Below are 14,253 nucleotides of genomic sequence, written 5' to 3'. Positions count from 1 at the left end.
AAAATCTTTTTTAGTAAAACCTCGGGACCATTTATTTCGTTTTAAAAGCACATAATAGTATTTTTTGGTAAAACTTGATAAATAATTTGTACTCCGGTTTTACTTAAAATACAGTATTCCAATTATACCATGGCGCGTCAGCTTAATTTTGGAGGTGGAGGATTTTGAAGTGATGCAGAACTCAGACGTTTACCACTTTTGTGAAACCCTGGATGACAGTATGGTGCTTCAACCGGAATTCGAACCCACAGTCATAGGTTTCTGGAGTGGCCATGATTTAGTACGAATTCAGAGGAGGGAAGTCCTATTGCAACAAGATGCTCCTGTTGTTTGCGAGACCAGTACTGGTGATCCCTCTGTTTGTTGAAATCATAAAAGATCACTGTAATTTGATTGGACGTCTATTTTTAGCGTCGTGAGATTCGAACCCGCCTCAAACGAAGCTCAGGGTGTTTATCATAATGGAATGAATATGATTCCCTGGATCATCGAGGATGGAGTCGGTAAAATGCAAATGTTATTTTATGTTTGCGTGGGGTAGGTTAGTTAAGATTATTTGTTGTTTAACGCCGCAATATTCTAGCTATATGACGGCGATCTGTAAGGGAGTTAGTGAGTATGGTTTTACGCCGCATTTAGCAATATCCCTGCAAAATCACGGCGGGGGACACCAGAAATGGGCTTCACACATTGTACCCATGTCGGGAATCGAACCCGGGTCTTTGGCGTGACGAGCTAACGCTTTAACCACTAGGCTACCCGACGACGGCGGTCTCTAAATATTCGAGTCAGGAACAGACAATCCAGTGATTGATGTCATGAACATCGATCCACGCAAATGGGATGCTATGACATGCATCAACCAAGTCAGCGATCCTGACCACCCGACTCAGTTAGTCGGCTCTTACGACAAGCTAAGTCGCCTGTTACGGAAAGCATGGGTTGCTGTAGACCTATTCTACCCCGGATCTTCACGGCTCAATGTTGAAGATATGCACAAATATTTGTAACAGTTTTATAACAGACTTACAATGTTTATGTCGCATAAAAATGAGAGGGCTGAAAGTCGTGTTACTGTAATAAAATGTACGGGCAATACAGCAATGATTATCCACATGAAGAAAATCATCAAGGTCACACAATCACAGATAATGTTAGTTCTCACGAAATTTACATTATCACATGGCGAAGTCTGGTGATGATATATTTTACATAGATATGTTGTGTCACATTGTGACAGATATTGATAAGTGACGTCCTTGAATGAGCACTTAATTCATGCTCATGGTATTAATCACTGGTCCAAACACGATTATTTACAGACCGCCGTCATATAGCTGGAACATTGCTGAGTGCGGCGTTAAACAACAAACCAATCAACAACAACTTAATTCACACAGGCTGTTTAACTCCACGTTTCCCTGGAAACGGCTTTCTAGCCCTCTTTTTAAGACCCTGGGGTGGCCGAGGGGATTGGAACTTTGGTTTTTCATGTCCAATGAGATTCGAACCATCAATCGTCGTGACAGTCTTCAGCAGAGTCTCACTACTAGGTGGCGCGGGTTTCTTGACTGGTGGAGTTACCTCCTCTTTCTTTTTCATATTCCTGAGCTGAGTCTTGACAGGGGGAGCTGAACTCACCAGTTCATACCGTTTGCCCAAACCGTTGAACACCTCGTTGTAATCTTTTTCGTGTGACGTGGGAATGTCATCAGTTATCTCCCCTTTGAGATCGGTGAGTACAGAATGTCCAGAAGAACTACCATTTTCACTTTTTCGACTTCTTCCCGCCAAACCATCGGGTTCCAGGAGCTCTAGTTCCTCCTCGAGGTCTTTCTTCTCGCCCTGGCGTTGCTGAAGCAAATGTTCTTTATCAGTAATCTGTGTCCTCAGATCTTCATACGATCTAATAAAGTTTGGTCGAATTTCCATTTCCAACATATAATCCTGTGAGACGACATTTTGCTTGTAGACTAAAAGCTGTATCTCATTATCATATTTCATCAGCTTCTTATCCAGCCTTCTCAGCTTCTCCCTGTAATCAAAGTATTTCTCAGTTCCTCTGAAAGTGTAGGAATATTTCTGAGCAGTCACTTTTCTCTGAGCACGAAGCTTTCGACATTTCTCCTGAATCTCTTCCAGGTTAGCATCCACTTTACCGAATAAGATTTCCAGCATTTGGAACCTTCTTTCCCTAGAGTCCAGCTTCCTCAAGTCAACTTTGTGGTCAGCCAGATCCTGATCAAGCTCATGTATAGCATACGAGAGATCAAACAGGCGAGCCTTGATGTTCGTGACCCGATCTTGTTTCTGCTGTTTCTGGGGTTCAGGGACATGGATAAGATGTCCGAAGTCTTCATCTTCCACTTCGACTGCACCCGATGGGCTTGTCTCCGCTGATTCATCCACTTCTGGTTCTTGTTGAGTAGTCTCTGGGTTCTCTTCCTCGTTATCTCCAGATCTATGAGATCTCTCTCTGCATCTTGGCCATCCTCGAGACACAGGTCTCCTTAGAGGAAGTTTTTTGTAAATCTTATGTGCAAGATTCCACCATTGTTTGGACAGTTCTATAACTTTATAACATTTGGCAAAAATATCGGAAAGTAAGCGAAAGACTGCTTCAAATTTGGTATGTTCCTCACACTCCATCACTTCGTAATAACTCTCTGGGTCATAGTCCTCCAGATCCTGATCATCCTCCATCAACAACCTGTCCCACCTCTCGCTGACCTCCTCGAGTTCATTCACAGTCACACGGAGTTTTTCTTTTTCACTACCATCCAAATGCTTAGAGAAAGAAAAGCCAACCTGGGTAAACGAATCATCATATTTGCCCCTAGGAGAGTTATCTCCCCTTGGAGACACACTTCCTCGGGGAGAATTACCTCCATTTGGAGGCTTCAATGATGTCACCTGTTCATGTTTTTCATCAAGCTCTGACATGGAATAATTTCCGCTATCCTTGTCTTCCGGCTTACCCCCCTTTGTGCCGGCACTTTTTTTCTGAGACGGACTCCAGTCTGAAGGATCGAAGTAGTCATAATACAACACTGTGTGCACCTCTTTGTCGAAGCTCCCCTTTAAACACTTTATATGGTCCACGTCAACAAGGAAGTGCAGGAAGTACCTAATAGCTTGTCTCTCACACTCCAACAAACCGTTGTACTTGTCCTTTCCATGCATGTCACGGATCACTGCCCTGAGATGACCGATGCTTTTGATGACGGTATTGTTCTGAGTATTCCATGACGTCATCCGTTCCTGGACGGTGACCCTCCTGGCCACGATGCATAAATGCTGGTACAGCTTCTCCTTGGAGAACTTGGACATCCCGTAGCGGAGGAACCGCTGCATTGCGGCCACCTTGGCCTGGAACACATTGCCGTCGTCATCGCCAAGGTCAACCTGGAACACAATTCCACAAAATAAAAGACACATCTTTCATGTTGTTTGGCGTCGTTCCTTAACATTATCTACCTGTATAAACGTGTAAGAATTATACCTTCATTGGAGAAGCATTACATGAGCTTAACCTCAACCTGGAACACAATTCTACAAAATAAAAGACACATCTTCCATGTTGTTTAGCGTCATTCCCTAACATTATCTTCCTGTATAAACGTGTCAGAAATATCCTTTCATCAGAGGAGAAGCATTACATGGGCTTAACCTCAACCTGGAACACAATTCCACAAAATAAAAGATACATCTTTCATGTTGTTTAGCGTCATTCCTTAACATTATCTTCCTGTATAAACGTGTAAGAATTATACCTTCATTGGAGAAGCATCACATGGGCTTAACCTCAACCTGGAACACAATGAGGCCTTTGGCCTAAGTACAAAGTGAAATAAACATTAATAATAACATTCATATTTTACAAAACTGAGTTTGTCTTGGTACGCCTTCCATTACGTTCATGGGCGGTCGGTTAGCCTAGTGGTTAAAGCGTTTGCTCGTCACGTCGAAGACCGGGGTCCGCATCCCGACATGGGTACAATATGTGAAGCTCATTTCTGATGTCCCCCGCCGATATTGCTGGGATATTTCTAAAAGCGGCGTAAAAACATACTCACTCACCAATACGTTCATGTAAAGGCAATTCACCAATCCGTAATAAGGTGACTCTGTGCCTTTACTCTTTGGATTTCATATTTAACAGATACGGTCCTATACAAAAGGAATGCTTGATATTGGAGTACGTATCGAGAGAAGAGCAACTTTGAAAGATAGATTGCACATAAATATAATTTATCCTTCAATAAAGTTCATTTAGAAAGGCTGTTATTACCAACTCTCTGGGATTCCCAGAAGTCCAAATCCATAACAAAACAATAGCATCATTTGGATATCTCTCTTCCGGGAGCTTAAACCAGTATTTAACAACTCTTAAAGAGGAATCAACAAACATGTAATTTCTGCCACATTCAGCTTAAGTTGCAACATTTGTACATTAATAACTTATACCCAATACGGGGCGGTCGGGTAGCCAAGTGGTTAAAGCGTTCGCTCGTCACGCCGGAGACCCGGGTTCGATTCCCGACATGGGTACAATGTGTGAAGCCCATTTCTGGTGTCCCCCGCCGTGATATTGCTGGAATATTGCTAAAAGCGGCGTAAAGCCAAAACTCACTCACTCACTCACTATACCCAATACATCCGTGCAAAACCTAACATTAAACTGTTCGGCAACTGCCCATTTCTGCAAGGGGCGGTCGGGTAGCCAAGTAGTTAAAGCGTTCGCTCGTCACGCCGAAGACCCGGGTTCGATTCCCGACATGGGTACAATGTGTGAAGCCCATTTCTGGTGTCCCCGCCGTGATATTGCTGGAATATTGCTAAAAGCGGCGTAAAGCCAAAACTCACTCACTCACTCACTATACCCAATACATCCGTGCAAAACCTAACATTAAACTGTTCGGCAACTGCCCATTTCTGCAAGGGGCGGTCGGGTAGCCAAGTAGTTAAAGCGTTCGCTCGTCACGCCGAAGACCCGGGTTCGATTCCCGACATGGGTACAATGTGTGAAGCCCATTTCTGGTGTCCCCCGCCGTGATATTGCTGGAATATTGCTAAAAGCGGCGTAAAGCCAAAACTCACTCACTCACTCACTATACCCAATACATCCGTGCAAAACCTCACATTAAACTGTTCGGCAACTGCCCATTTCTGCAAGGGGCGGTCGGGTAGCCTAGTGGTTAAAGCGTTCGCTCCTCACGTCGAAGACCCGGGTTCGATTCCCGACCTAAAAGCGGCGTAAAACCATACTCACTCACCCACCCATTTCTGAAAACCCTATACCCCTATGCATATAGAACAATAGGCTTTATCTGAACATCAAACATTTTAAATAGAACCACCCGAGATATTTTCTGGTTGCAAAGAATTCAACTGAAGACTAAATTGCCTTTTTAACAAGCTTTTGAACTGCTTTGACCAAGAACGTCTGTTTGAAAAGAGCAATCCCAGATGATTATAATATGTTGAAATAGTTAACCTTCTATCTCCACAAGACCAACCAACCTTTTCTGAAAACCAACACTATCGTTGTATCAAAATAACACTATTTGGGGCAATATTGAGCAAGAATGTCAATCTGAATCTGATCAAATTGATGACAGAATCAGCAGTTACACAAAGCTCACCTGCATATAATAACAAATATATTTCCTAAATCTCAGGGCCAGACTCGATGTCATTGTGTAAATGATTGACAAATACTAGACTAAGTATTGAAAAGAGAAGCGGGCTTAAAATGCAACATTGACCAACCCCGCTGAACGAATCAAAATACTTGATAATTTAAGACTTTGGTTTTGGAACTTACCTTATAATATTACAATATAACCAGGAATATTACTCAAAACATGACATACCAAAGGAGATATCTGCCAGCTCAATCAAAGGCTTTACGAAAAGCAGCAAATTAACTATCAAAAGCGACTTTAGATTTGGACATTTGCTTCTGTGTTGCACTTTGCAATGTGAAAATGTTACCCATGGTGGAAAACCCTTTTCGAAAACCACCCAGACACACAGGGTACATATCAAACAAATCAAATAAGTACTTTGACACACATCCAGGAGAGATACTCCACGATAAATGGTTACATCAAGAAGGTTACCCTTTATGTAATGGAAATATTATACGTCTGGAGAAACTGCTCAGGAAAAACCTCCTTGATTTTAAAATACAATTAAATACTATTCATAGGTAAGATCTAGTCTCTGAAATGAACATATCGTACAGAAAAAAACATTTGTTTAGTTGTCTTAATAAAAATATAATGTAAGGGAGCCCAGTGACTCTCTTCATTTTCAGAATTTTCTGATACTGCAGTAATCTAGACATCTAGACTTGCCAAACATTATAGACTTGCATGGGCTGTATTTGATATATATTTGTATCAGGGTCTGTAAGACAGACTAAGGTAAGAGGAAGGTGCATGGCTATTATAGTTAACACCTCCAGCGGTGCACCATTAGAGCCAGGGCCCCGTTCCTCAAAGCGATCTTAGCACTAAGGTGGTCGTAGGTCCCATGCTTTAACATAGGCTTACGGTCATCGTAGCGCTAAGATCGCTTTGAGGAACGGGGCCCAGGACTTTTCAGTTCACTGAACCAGGATTCAATCTCTATCAAACTTATATCCTTATTGAACACGGTATTAAAGGTATCACTATTACAGACATCATAACTATCAGCCCGTCCTTCGTGGAACATTGGAAAGTGCGCTATAAATATTCATGATAGAAATACATGTCTATTAATTGTTTGTTTGTTGTTTAACTCCGGACTCAGCAATATTCCAGCTATATGACGGCGGTCTCTAAATAATCGAGTCTGGACCACACACGATAGTGATTGATATGATGACATGCATCAACCAAGTCAGCGAGAATGACCACCCGATCCCGTTAGTCGCCTCTTACAACAAATATGGATTGGGAATGACCTATTCTAACCTGGATCTTCACGGGTCACGTGTATATGAGAAAATAGGTAACAGCACTGCGGGGTGAAGGTCCGTGTCAGAGTTGGGTGTTAATGTGACATGGTCAACACTGAGCGCAGACACAATCATGAAATGAATAATATAAAATACCAATGCAAAAACATAATCCGCTGAAATAGATTCCATTTGGCGTAAAGGGCAAAATATCTATAATAATTATATGAATGGGCATGCCCATGGAATGGAATGTCCTGCCCTACCGGTAGCACCCGCCATTCAGACATTTTTTTTTTAAAAAGTGAGAGTTTGTTGCCTGAAGCCTCACATCAGTATCCCGCTATACGGCAGCGGCTTGTAATCAAACCTGACTATCAAGTGATAGATGAACCAGTGAGTGAGTGAGTATGGTTTTACGCCGCTTTTATAAATATTCCAGCAAATTACGGCGGGGGACAACAGAAATGGGCTTCACACATTGTACCCATGTCGGGAATCGAACCCGGGTCTTCGACGTGACGAGCGAATGCTTTATCCACTAGGCTACCCGACCGCCCACAGATGAACCAAGAAAATCCAGTGGCACGATATTCATCATCAGATACTCTGTTGCACTTATTATAAACTACATATATGTATACTCATATTTTATTTAGATATGTGCGATATTAATGAATGCTGTGTACCTTTTTTTTAATGTCCATGCTAAATATATATTCCCGAGATCAAATCGAAAGATTACTGAACTGTACACTGATTGCGAGTTGCTTTAATTTAAGGCAGTTTTTTCGTAAACCCAACGTTCCAAATTTTACAAACATGGAATACAATTATTGAAATTATGATAAACATAGCTGAAAATCGTTGTGCCGAACTTGAACATCTTCCCGAAACAAGAGAGTTAACTGACTTTAAAAGTCCAGTTTCCACCCTTGCCGTACCAGGCTGGAATTCCTGGGCTCGATCGTAGCGCCACCAGTGGCTGTTACGAGCTAAGTCAGATTCCACCTCTCGTATTTGCTTTAAACAAAATGGCGACGCCCAGTCAAGACGATCTGATCGACAATCTTACATCGTGAAGTGCTTCAAATCACGTGAGCATCTTGATTAAAAACTTGAAAATGATTTGGAAAATATCTGTTGACAACGAGTTGGCGGCGTACATGCTGTGCAAATCCTGCAGTCGACCGAAATCTGCATGACAGTTTACAAACCGGATTTCGATTTCGGTGCGCGATTTTGATTGGACTATGCATAGACTCGTTAGTCCAGCCAAAACCTAACTCCATAATACCAGCCTAGTTCGGCCAAACTAGACTTTTATAGTCAGTTAACTCTTTTGCCTCGGGAAGATGAACTAGAAGGGATCTAATAAAATGTTCGACACAGAAAACAGAAAAGAAATAGTATTTCCATTTGACATCGATGGTGATGCACGGTTCACGTATTTCAGTTCGACGTGTCAGGCCTATTTCATGACAACCGAAGGTTCAACAGACCCAATTCAACTCATCAGAGGTAAATTATAATAATTGAAGGTATCAGCCGAAACCGACAATCAGTTCGGTACAACCGAACATTCAATCCAAAGTGTTTAATGTTACAGCCAAAACCTCGGAGACGTGTTTTCTTGGATTATTTACCGCTTAAAACAAATTCGAAGCGTTAAATTAGTAATGTTTTTACAGAAATAATTATATGCCTCCTATCTGAAACCGGCTCAGCCGATCGTCATAAAACCAGATTAACATGGAAAGGGGCGCTCGGTCTTTTCCCATTCGTGACCAACTCGTGACCAACTCCGGGACAACTCCGGGACAAGCCGATTCTTCTTGCAGGTTACGAAAAGGGGCGAGTGGTGACGAATGGGTCTTTTCCCTCTCCTTCGTGTGTACATTTTCATCACATCAATTTTTGTCATCAGAAACCAATGTTGCACGTGCGAAATTGTCAAGAAGCTAGTTGAATCCACCTCTGTATACAAACCATTCAAGATTCTCTTATGCTCGATATTTGACATATTTAATTTATTCTGACATAGTTGATAGTTATTTGTCGGTAGGCAATATAAAGAAGACAACACCTCCTCGGTTTGGGTTGAGATTGTGAAAAAATACCAACCAAAACCTCGTACTCGTATTGTATCCTTTAATCAACAACAGACCTTAATGTGAGCGAAAACTGTATACTTTGCTGTACCAGTCAAGTCTGCATTATCAAAGTGGTTTATGTCAATATTCCATGTCAGTGTTTGCACTGGGCAAACATGGTGTTTGTACAATGAATTATTTGATAAAGTGTAACAGTGTTAGAAGCCTGTCAGAGGCCTCCTTTCAACCCAGGGGTTTAGCAGGGGGTCGGGTCACCAACAACAAATCAATATTCATTGGCATTCTTGATTGGCCATGTTAGACATGTCTACCTGTGTTATAGTAACTCTAGAAATGTATTTATTATCAAAATGACAGTGCACAGTGGCTTCAGTGCACTTGTGGATGACCCTGATTGAGGATTTGTGATTAGACAATGGTGTCAGTGAGTCTACACGGGTTGTGTGGATAATTCAGAAGTTCCTAGGAGCAAGGTAAATTGCAATTATTAACAATGTTTTTCTTTCATCATCTACATGTAAGGGAGAGTAACATTGTTTGAACAGACAATACGTTAATTGATTTCGTGACGGTTTATCACGAAGGCGAGCTGACGTGAGTGCACTTGATTCCGTACAAGGAGTAAGGTCATAGTCTGGTTTTATGGATGTTCGTATTGTCAGATGTTCACAAGACCATTTACTATTCGGGATATACCTGAGGACAAATTGTTTTTTCAAGCATTTTCGGGTACAGATTACACGGGGTGGCCCAATCGTCTAAGTCGCAGCAATTCGTTGTGCAGAGTTGCGTCCCTTTTGGTACGCCAGGAACCTATGGTTGTGGGTTCGCTTCGATTGTGTTTCTAGGTTTGTCAGCACCATATCCGTGCTCTTTGGTTTCATCAAGGTGGTAAACGTCAGAGACCTGCATCATTTCGGGATTCCCTCCCACGTAAAACTCGAATAATCATGTCAGTGTCACACTGAATTATAGAAATATATATATATATAAATGCCTAGCGTCCAAAGCGGCGTTAATCCAAACACACAAGGTTGCACTGGCACAGAGATCGGTGAGGTGAGGTGAAATGGGGTTTAACGCCGCGTCCAAGATTATTGTACTTATATAGCGACTTGCATAAACGTGTGTGTGTGTGTGTGTGTGTGTGTGTGTGTGTGTGTGTGTGTGTGTGTGGCTGCTTGTACTAGTCCGGACTGATGCCGATTTATAGTGATAGCACACTGAGATACCATGCCGCACTTTAACATGAATACCCCACTCAGATACAGTATACTGACTCCGAGCTGACCAGTCCTTGTTTTAGCCCCTTAATGCCGAGCGCCAGACAGGGTAACAACAAGTACCATCTTTCAACGTCTTTTGGTATGACTCGGCCGGGGATCAAACCCCGAACCTTCCGCTCTCCGGACGGACGCTCTACCACTAGACAATGGAGGCGGTTCACAAAGACGGGAATACGGATAGCCAGACACTGAGGACTAGAAGCTGATGCAAGCTGGTTGTTCGACATGTAAATAATATGTATGTATGTGATACACAATACCTATAGTATGACATATATACGTGCATATTCACAAACATGGAGGTAGACATGGAGGTAGAGATTCAGGTATATAACATTTCAACAGCTATGTCATGTCTGTCCCGAGGATTAATAAGGTGGAATGGGGTTGGCAGCTTGGGTTGTATACTCCCCAGGAGCTGAGAATGATTGTTGAGATTATTGACCGGGGTAATAAATGTCTAAGCGCTTAGAACATGCTTATGCGTGGAGTACAGCGCCATATAAATTGACTATTATTATTTTATTATTATTATTATTAATAATAATAATAATAATAATAATAATAATATTATTATTATTTTCAAATTATCCGTGACCTGTAAGTAAACTTACAATGTATTATTATTATTATTATTATTATTTTACATCACGTTAAAAAATATTGTACTTTTACAGCGATGTGCATGCACCTGTTTGTGATTGCTTGTACTGTTACGGACGAATGCCGGTTTTATAGTGATACCATGCCGCAGTTTAACATGATTACACTACTCAGACACAGTGCACTGACTCTGAGTCCATCAGTCCTTTATCCCCTTAATCCGAGCGATAGGCAGGGAAACAACAAGTACCATTTTGAACATCTTTTGGCACCACCGACCTTAAGTTTTCCGGGCAGACGGACTGTCTACTACACGACTGAGACGATCCGTGAAGTTTTCCATCAAGGCCGCTAAATAATTGGTATCTGGTGTTTTGATGCAACGCTTGTAATGGCTAAATTACATGCCATTGTTGCCGTAATATCAATCACTCACACACTGTGGTCGTGACAAAGGGAAGCCTTGAACTTCAACTTCTGACACAACAGGCAGCGTTTTGTCCGAATACAATAAAGTCACCCGAAACCTTAACGTCAGGGTTTCACGATATATAACAATGGTCCCGACTACTGCCTAGCCGGGGTTAATTTAGTAGAACGCTCTACTAGATGTCTGTATTGTATACAGAGGTCGTATAAAGATCCTGTTGAGGATTGATTTAGGAAACAACACGGTGGTTGTAAATTATGTCAGCTACAAAGGAAAGGCTCACCACTGGAGTGCGGCAGGGCTGTAGGCTACCTCCATAGTTCTTACCAGAAACGCAGCCAACATTTTTTAACGTCATTCATTATGCCTCGTGTTGACAGTCTCTTGACTGTTTTCTACTTGACTGATACGTACTGGCTTGACTCAGGTGTGCGACAGAGTTTCACGCTTTTTATTGAATCTAAACTTGTTTCTGAATAGTTTCTGAATACATGTACTCTGTTTTGAATTCTTGTATTCGTTTTATTAATCGTATCTTCATTCACCGCTGATTGTTGAATTATGAATTGGCTTGGTGTGGGTGAAAAGTGATCTAGCTTCACTTAAAGTATCCAATAAAATATTTATAGAAATATAAATGCCTATAGCGTCATGTCTGTGGTTTAGTACTTAAACGTCCTGATTACAATATGTATTTCTTTTGACATTGCAAGTTTACTTACAGGTCACGGAATTTTTTTTTTAATTATTATTATTATTATTATTGTTATTATTATTATTATTATTATTATTATTATTATAAAACAAAACACACTCACTAGCCATATTAGAGTTGTGCGATGAGTAAACGATTATCCCGACGATTGTACTTATGATACATGTAAAGAACTGGATTTGTTTGTTTGTTTGTTTGTTGTTTAACTCCGCACTCAGCTATATTCCAGCTATGTGACGGCGGTCTGTAAATAATCGAGTCTGGACCAGACAATCCAGTGATTGAGATCAGGATCAGCCTGACCACCCGATCCCGTTAGTCTTACGACAAGCATAGTCGCCTTTTACTGCAAGCACGGGTTGCTGAAGACCTATTCTACCCCTGATCTTCACGGGTCTTAAGAACTTGATCTTCAAACAAGTTGAAACAGTGCCCATAGACGTTTCATATCTCCATTGATGGCCTCCAAAAACATAAACAATGAAATACCGACCTTTAAAACGTCAACGATCTCCTGGATATTTTCCTGAGTGAATAAATTTCCACCCTGCTCCGACATTTCAACATTGTCCTGACATGCTTAGTAATGTCTTCTCGAGTTTGTTATCAACAACACGACAATTCAACCACAGCCACATGTTAGATCGGCTTGTCCCAAACCAGCAGAGGCAGTGCGCATGCGCCACAACTCCAGTTGATGTAGATTAAGTTAAGTTCAATAGTTGGAACTGGTATGTGTTTGCAATTGACAAATCGAATAATCAAGATTGTAGCTTGTAATTAGCGATATCGCGAGATCTCGGGCAAACGCCACACAATATACCTTGATATCCTGCGTGCGAGTAATGGCGTTGGCTTGCCGCTACTTGTTGGTCTGTAGACGTGAAAGTTGAACCAGCATAGCGGGGGGTTGCCTTCGATTGCGAACTTGTGTATGTGAGGCGCGATCGCTCGACTGTGAAATGGAAACAATGCGGGTGGCTACGGTGACACATAATGCATGCGATTTATAGTCAAATTCAAAAAGGTTTATTGTGTGAATATTGTTTGTTTGTTGTTTAACGCCGCACCCAGCAACATTCCAGCTATATGACGTTGGTCTGTAAATAATCGAGTCTGGACCAGACAATCCAGTAATTGATATCCAAGACTCCAAGACTCTTTGATTCTGTAATAAAGGCCTCCAGCCCAGAGCATATGTGTAGTAATTGATATCATGAGCATCGATCCAGCAATTGGGATCGATGACATGCATCAACCAAGTCAGCTAGCTAACACTGATCCCGTTTGTCGCCTCTTACGACAAGCATAGATGCCCTTTAAAGCAAGCATGGATTGCTGAAGACTTATTCTACCCCGGACCTTCACGGGTCTAGCGTTGCAAGTAGTAGACTTTGAATCTTTAAATGGAAACAATATGTCACTGCTATGGTGATGTCAGACCAATTACGTTAATCGGGGCAGGCACATTTGTTTGTTCCTGACTTAGCAATATTCCAGCTATATGACCGCGGCCTGTAAATAACGGAGCCTGGACCAGACAATCCAATGATTGATATTGGGAGCAACGATCTACGTCGTCAGGGTATGATGACACGCAATCAACCAAGCCCTCGAGTCTGACCACCTGATCGTTTTGATCGCTTGTCACGACCAGCAGAGGTTGTGGGGCATATTTGAATCAAGTGCAGTTGGTAGAATGAGGAATACTGCTGCATGCGTGTGGTGATGCTGCTATCTAAATGATGCACTGATTTAAATGTTTCAACTTAATAATGAATCATTATATTGACGTTAAAACTGGCGTATCATTTCATATTTTAAAGATTTCACCATGTCTCCCTTGCAGATTAACTGAATGGGTAGTCCGTCACCAGATCAGATATTTCACACACACCTGTGAACGGACAGAAAAGTTTAAACGATGTGAATCTTTAATGTGAAAATGATCGTGTGAACTTTCGCCGGAACTACTTTCCAGGGTTCCCCGAACTCTCGGTGTTTACAATCAACTCGTTTTTCTATTTTATCTTCCATTTTTAATCCCCGCATTTATCAGCATCATAATTAATTTAGTATTATTTCCCTGGTCTTGTAACATGTTATCTGACTTAAACATAAAGGAATTTGTTGTCGTATGCTAGATGAAACAAAAT

The 14,253-nt window shown here is 41.6% G+C and overlaps 1 protein-coding gene across 2 annotated transcripts; it reads right to left on the bottom strand.

Annotated features, from left to right (window-relative positions):
• Positions 1–956: 956 nt before the first annotated feature.
• LOC124140419 lies at positions 957–13,006 on the bottom strand. 2 transcript variants are annotated; one of them, XM_046507966.2, is made up of 2 exons: positions 12,921–13,006; positions 957–3,405 (listed from the first exon to the last, which is right to left on the bottom strand). In XM_046507966.2, the coding sequence occupies exon 2, from the start codon at positions 3,352–3,354 to the stop codon at positions 1,393–1,395; it is 1,962 nt and encodes a 653-aa protein (XP_046363922.2). In that variant the 5' UTR covers positions 3,355–3,405; positions 12,921–13,006; the 3' UTR covers positions 957–1,392. The 2 variants fall into 2 exon arrangements, with proteins under 2 accessions (XP_046363922.2, XP_046363921.2); XM_046507965.2 differs by lacking the exon at positions 12,921–13,006 and adding an exon at positions 12,591–12,914.
• Between the last annotated feature and the right edge of the window lie 1,247 nt (positions 13,007–14,253).

This window comes from Haliotis rufescens, unplaced genomic scaffold, assembly GCF_023055435.1.
Source record: "Haliotis rufescens isolate VD_foot unplaced genomic scaffold, xgHalRufe1.0.p SCAF_37, whole genome shotgun sequence".
NCBI lineage: Eukaryota > Metazoa > Mollusca > Gastropoda > Lepetellida > Haliotidae > Haliotis > Haliotis rufescens.
This window is presented reverse-complemented; position numbering and strand designations above follow the sequence as displayed.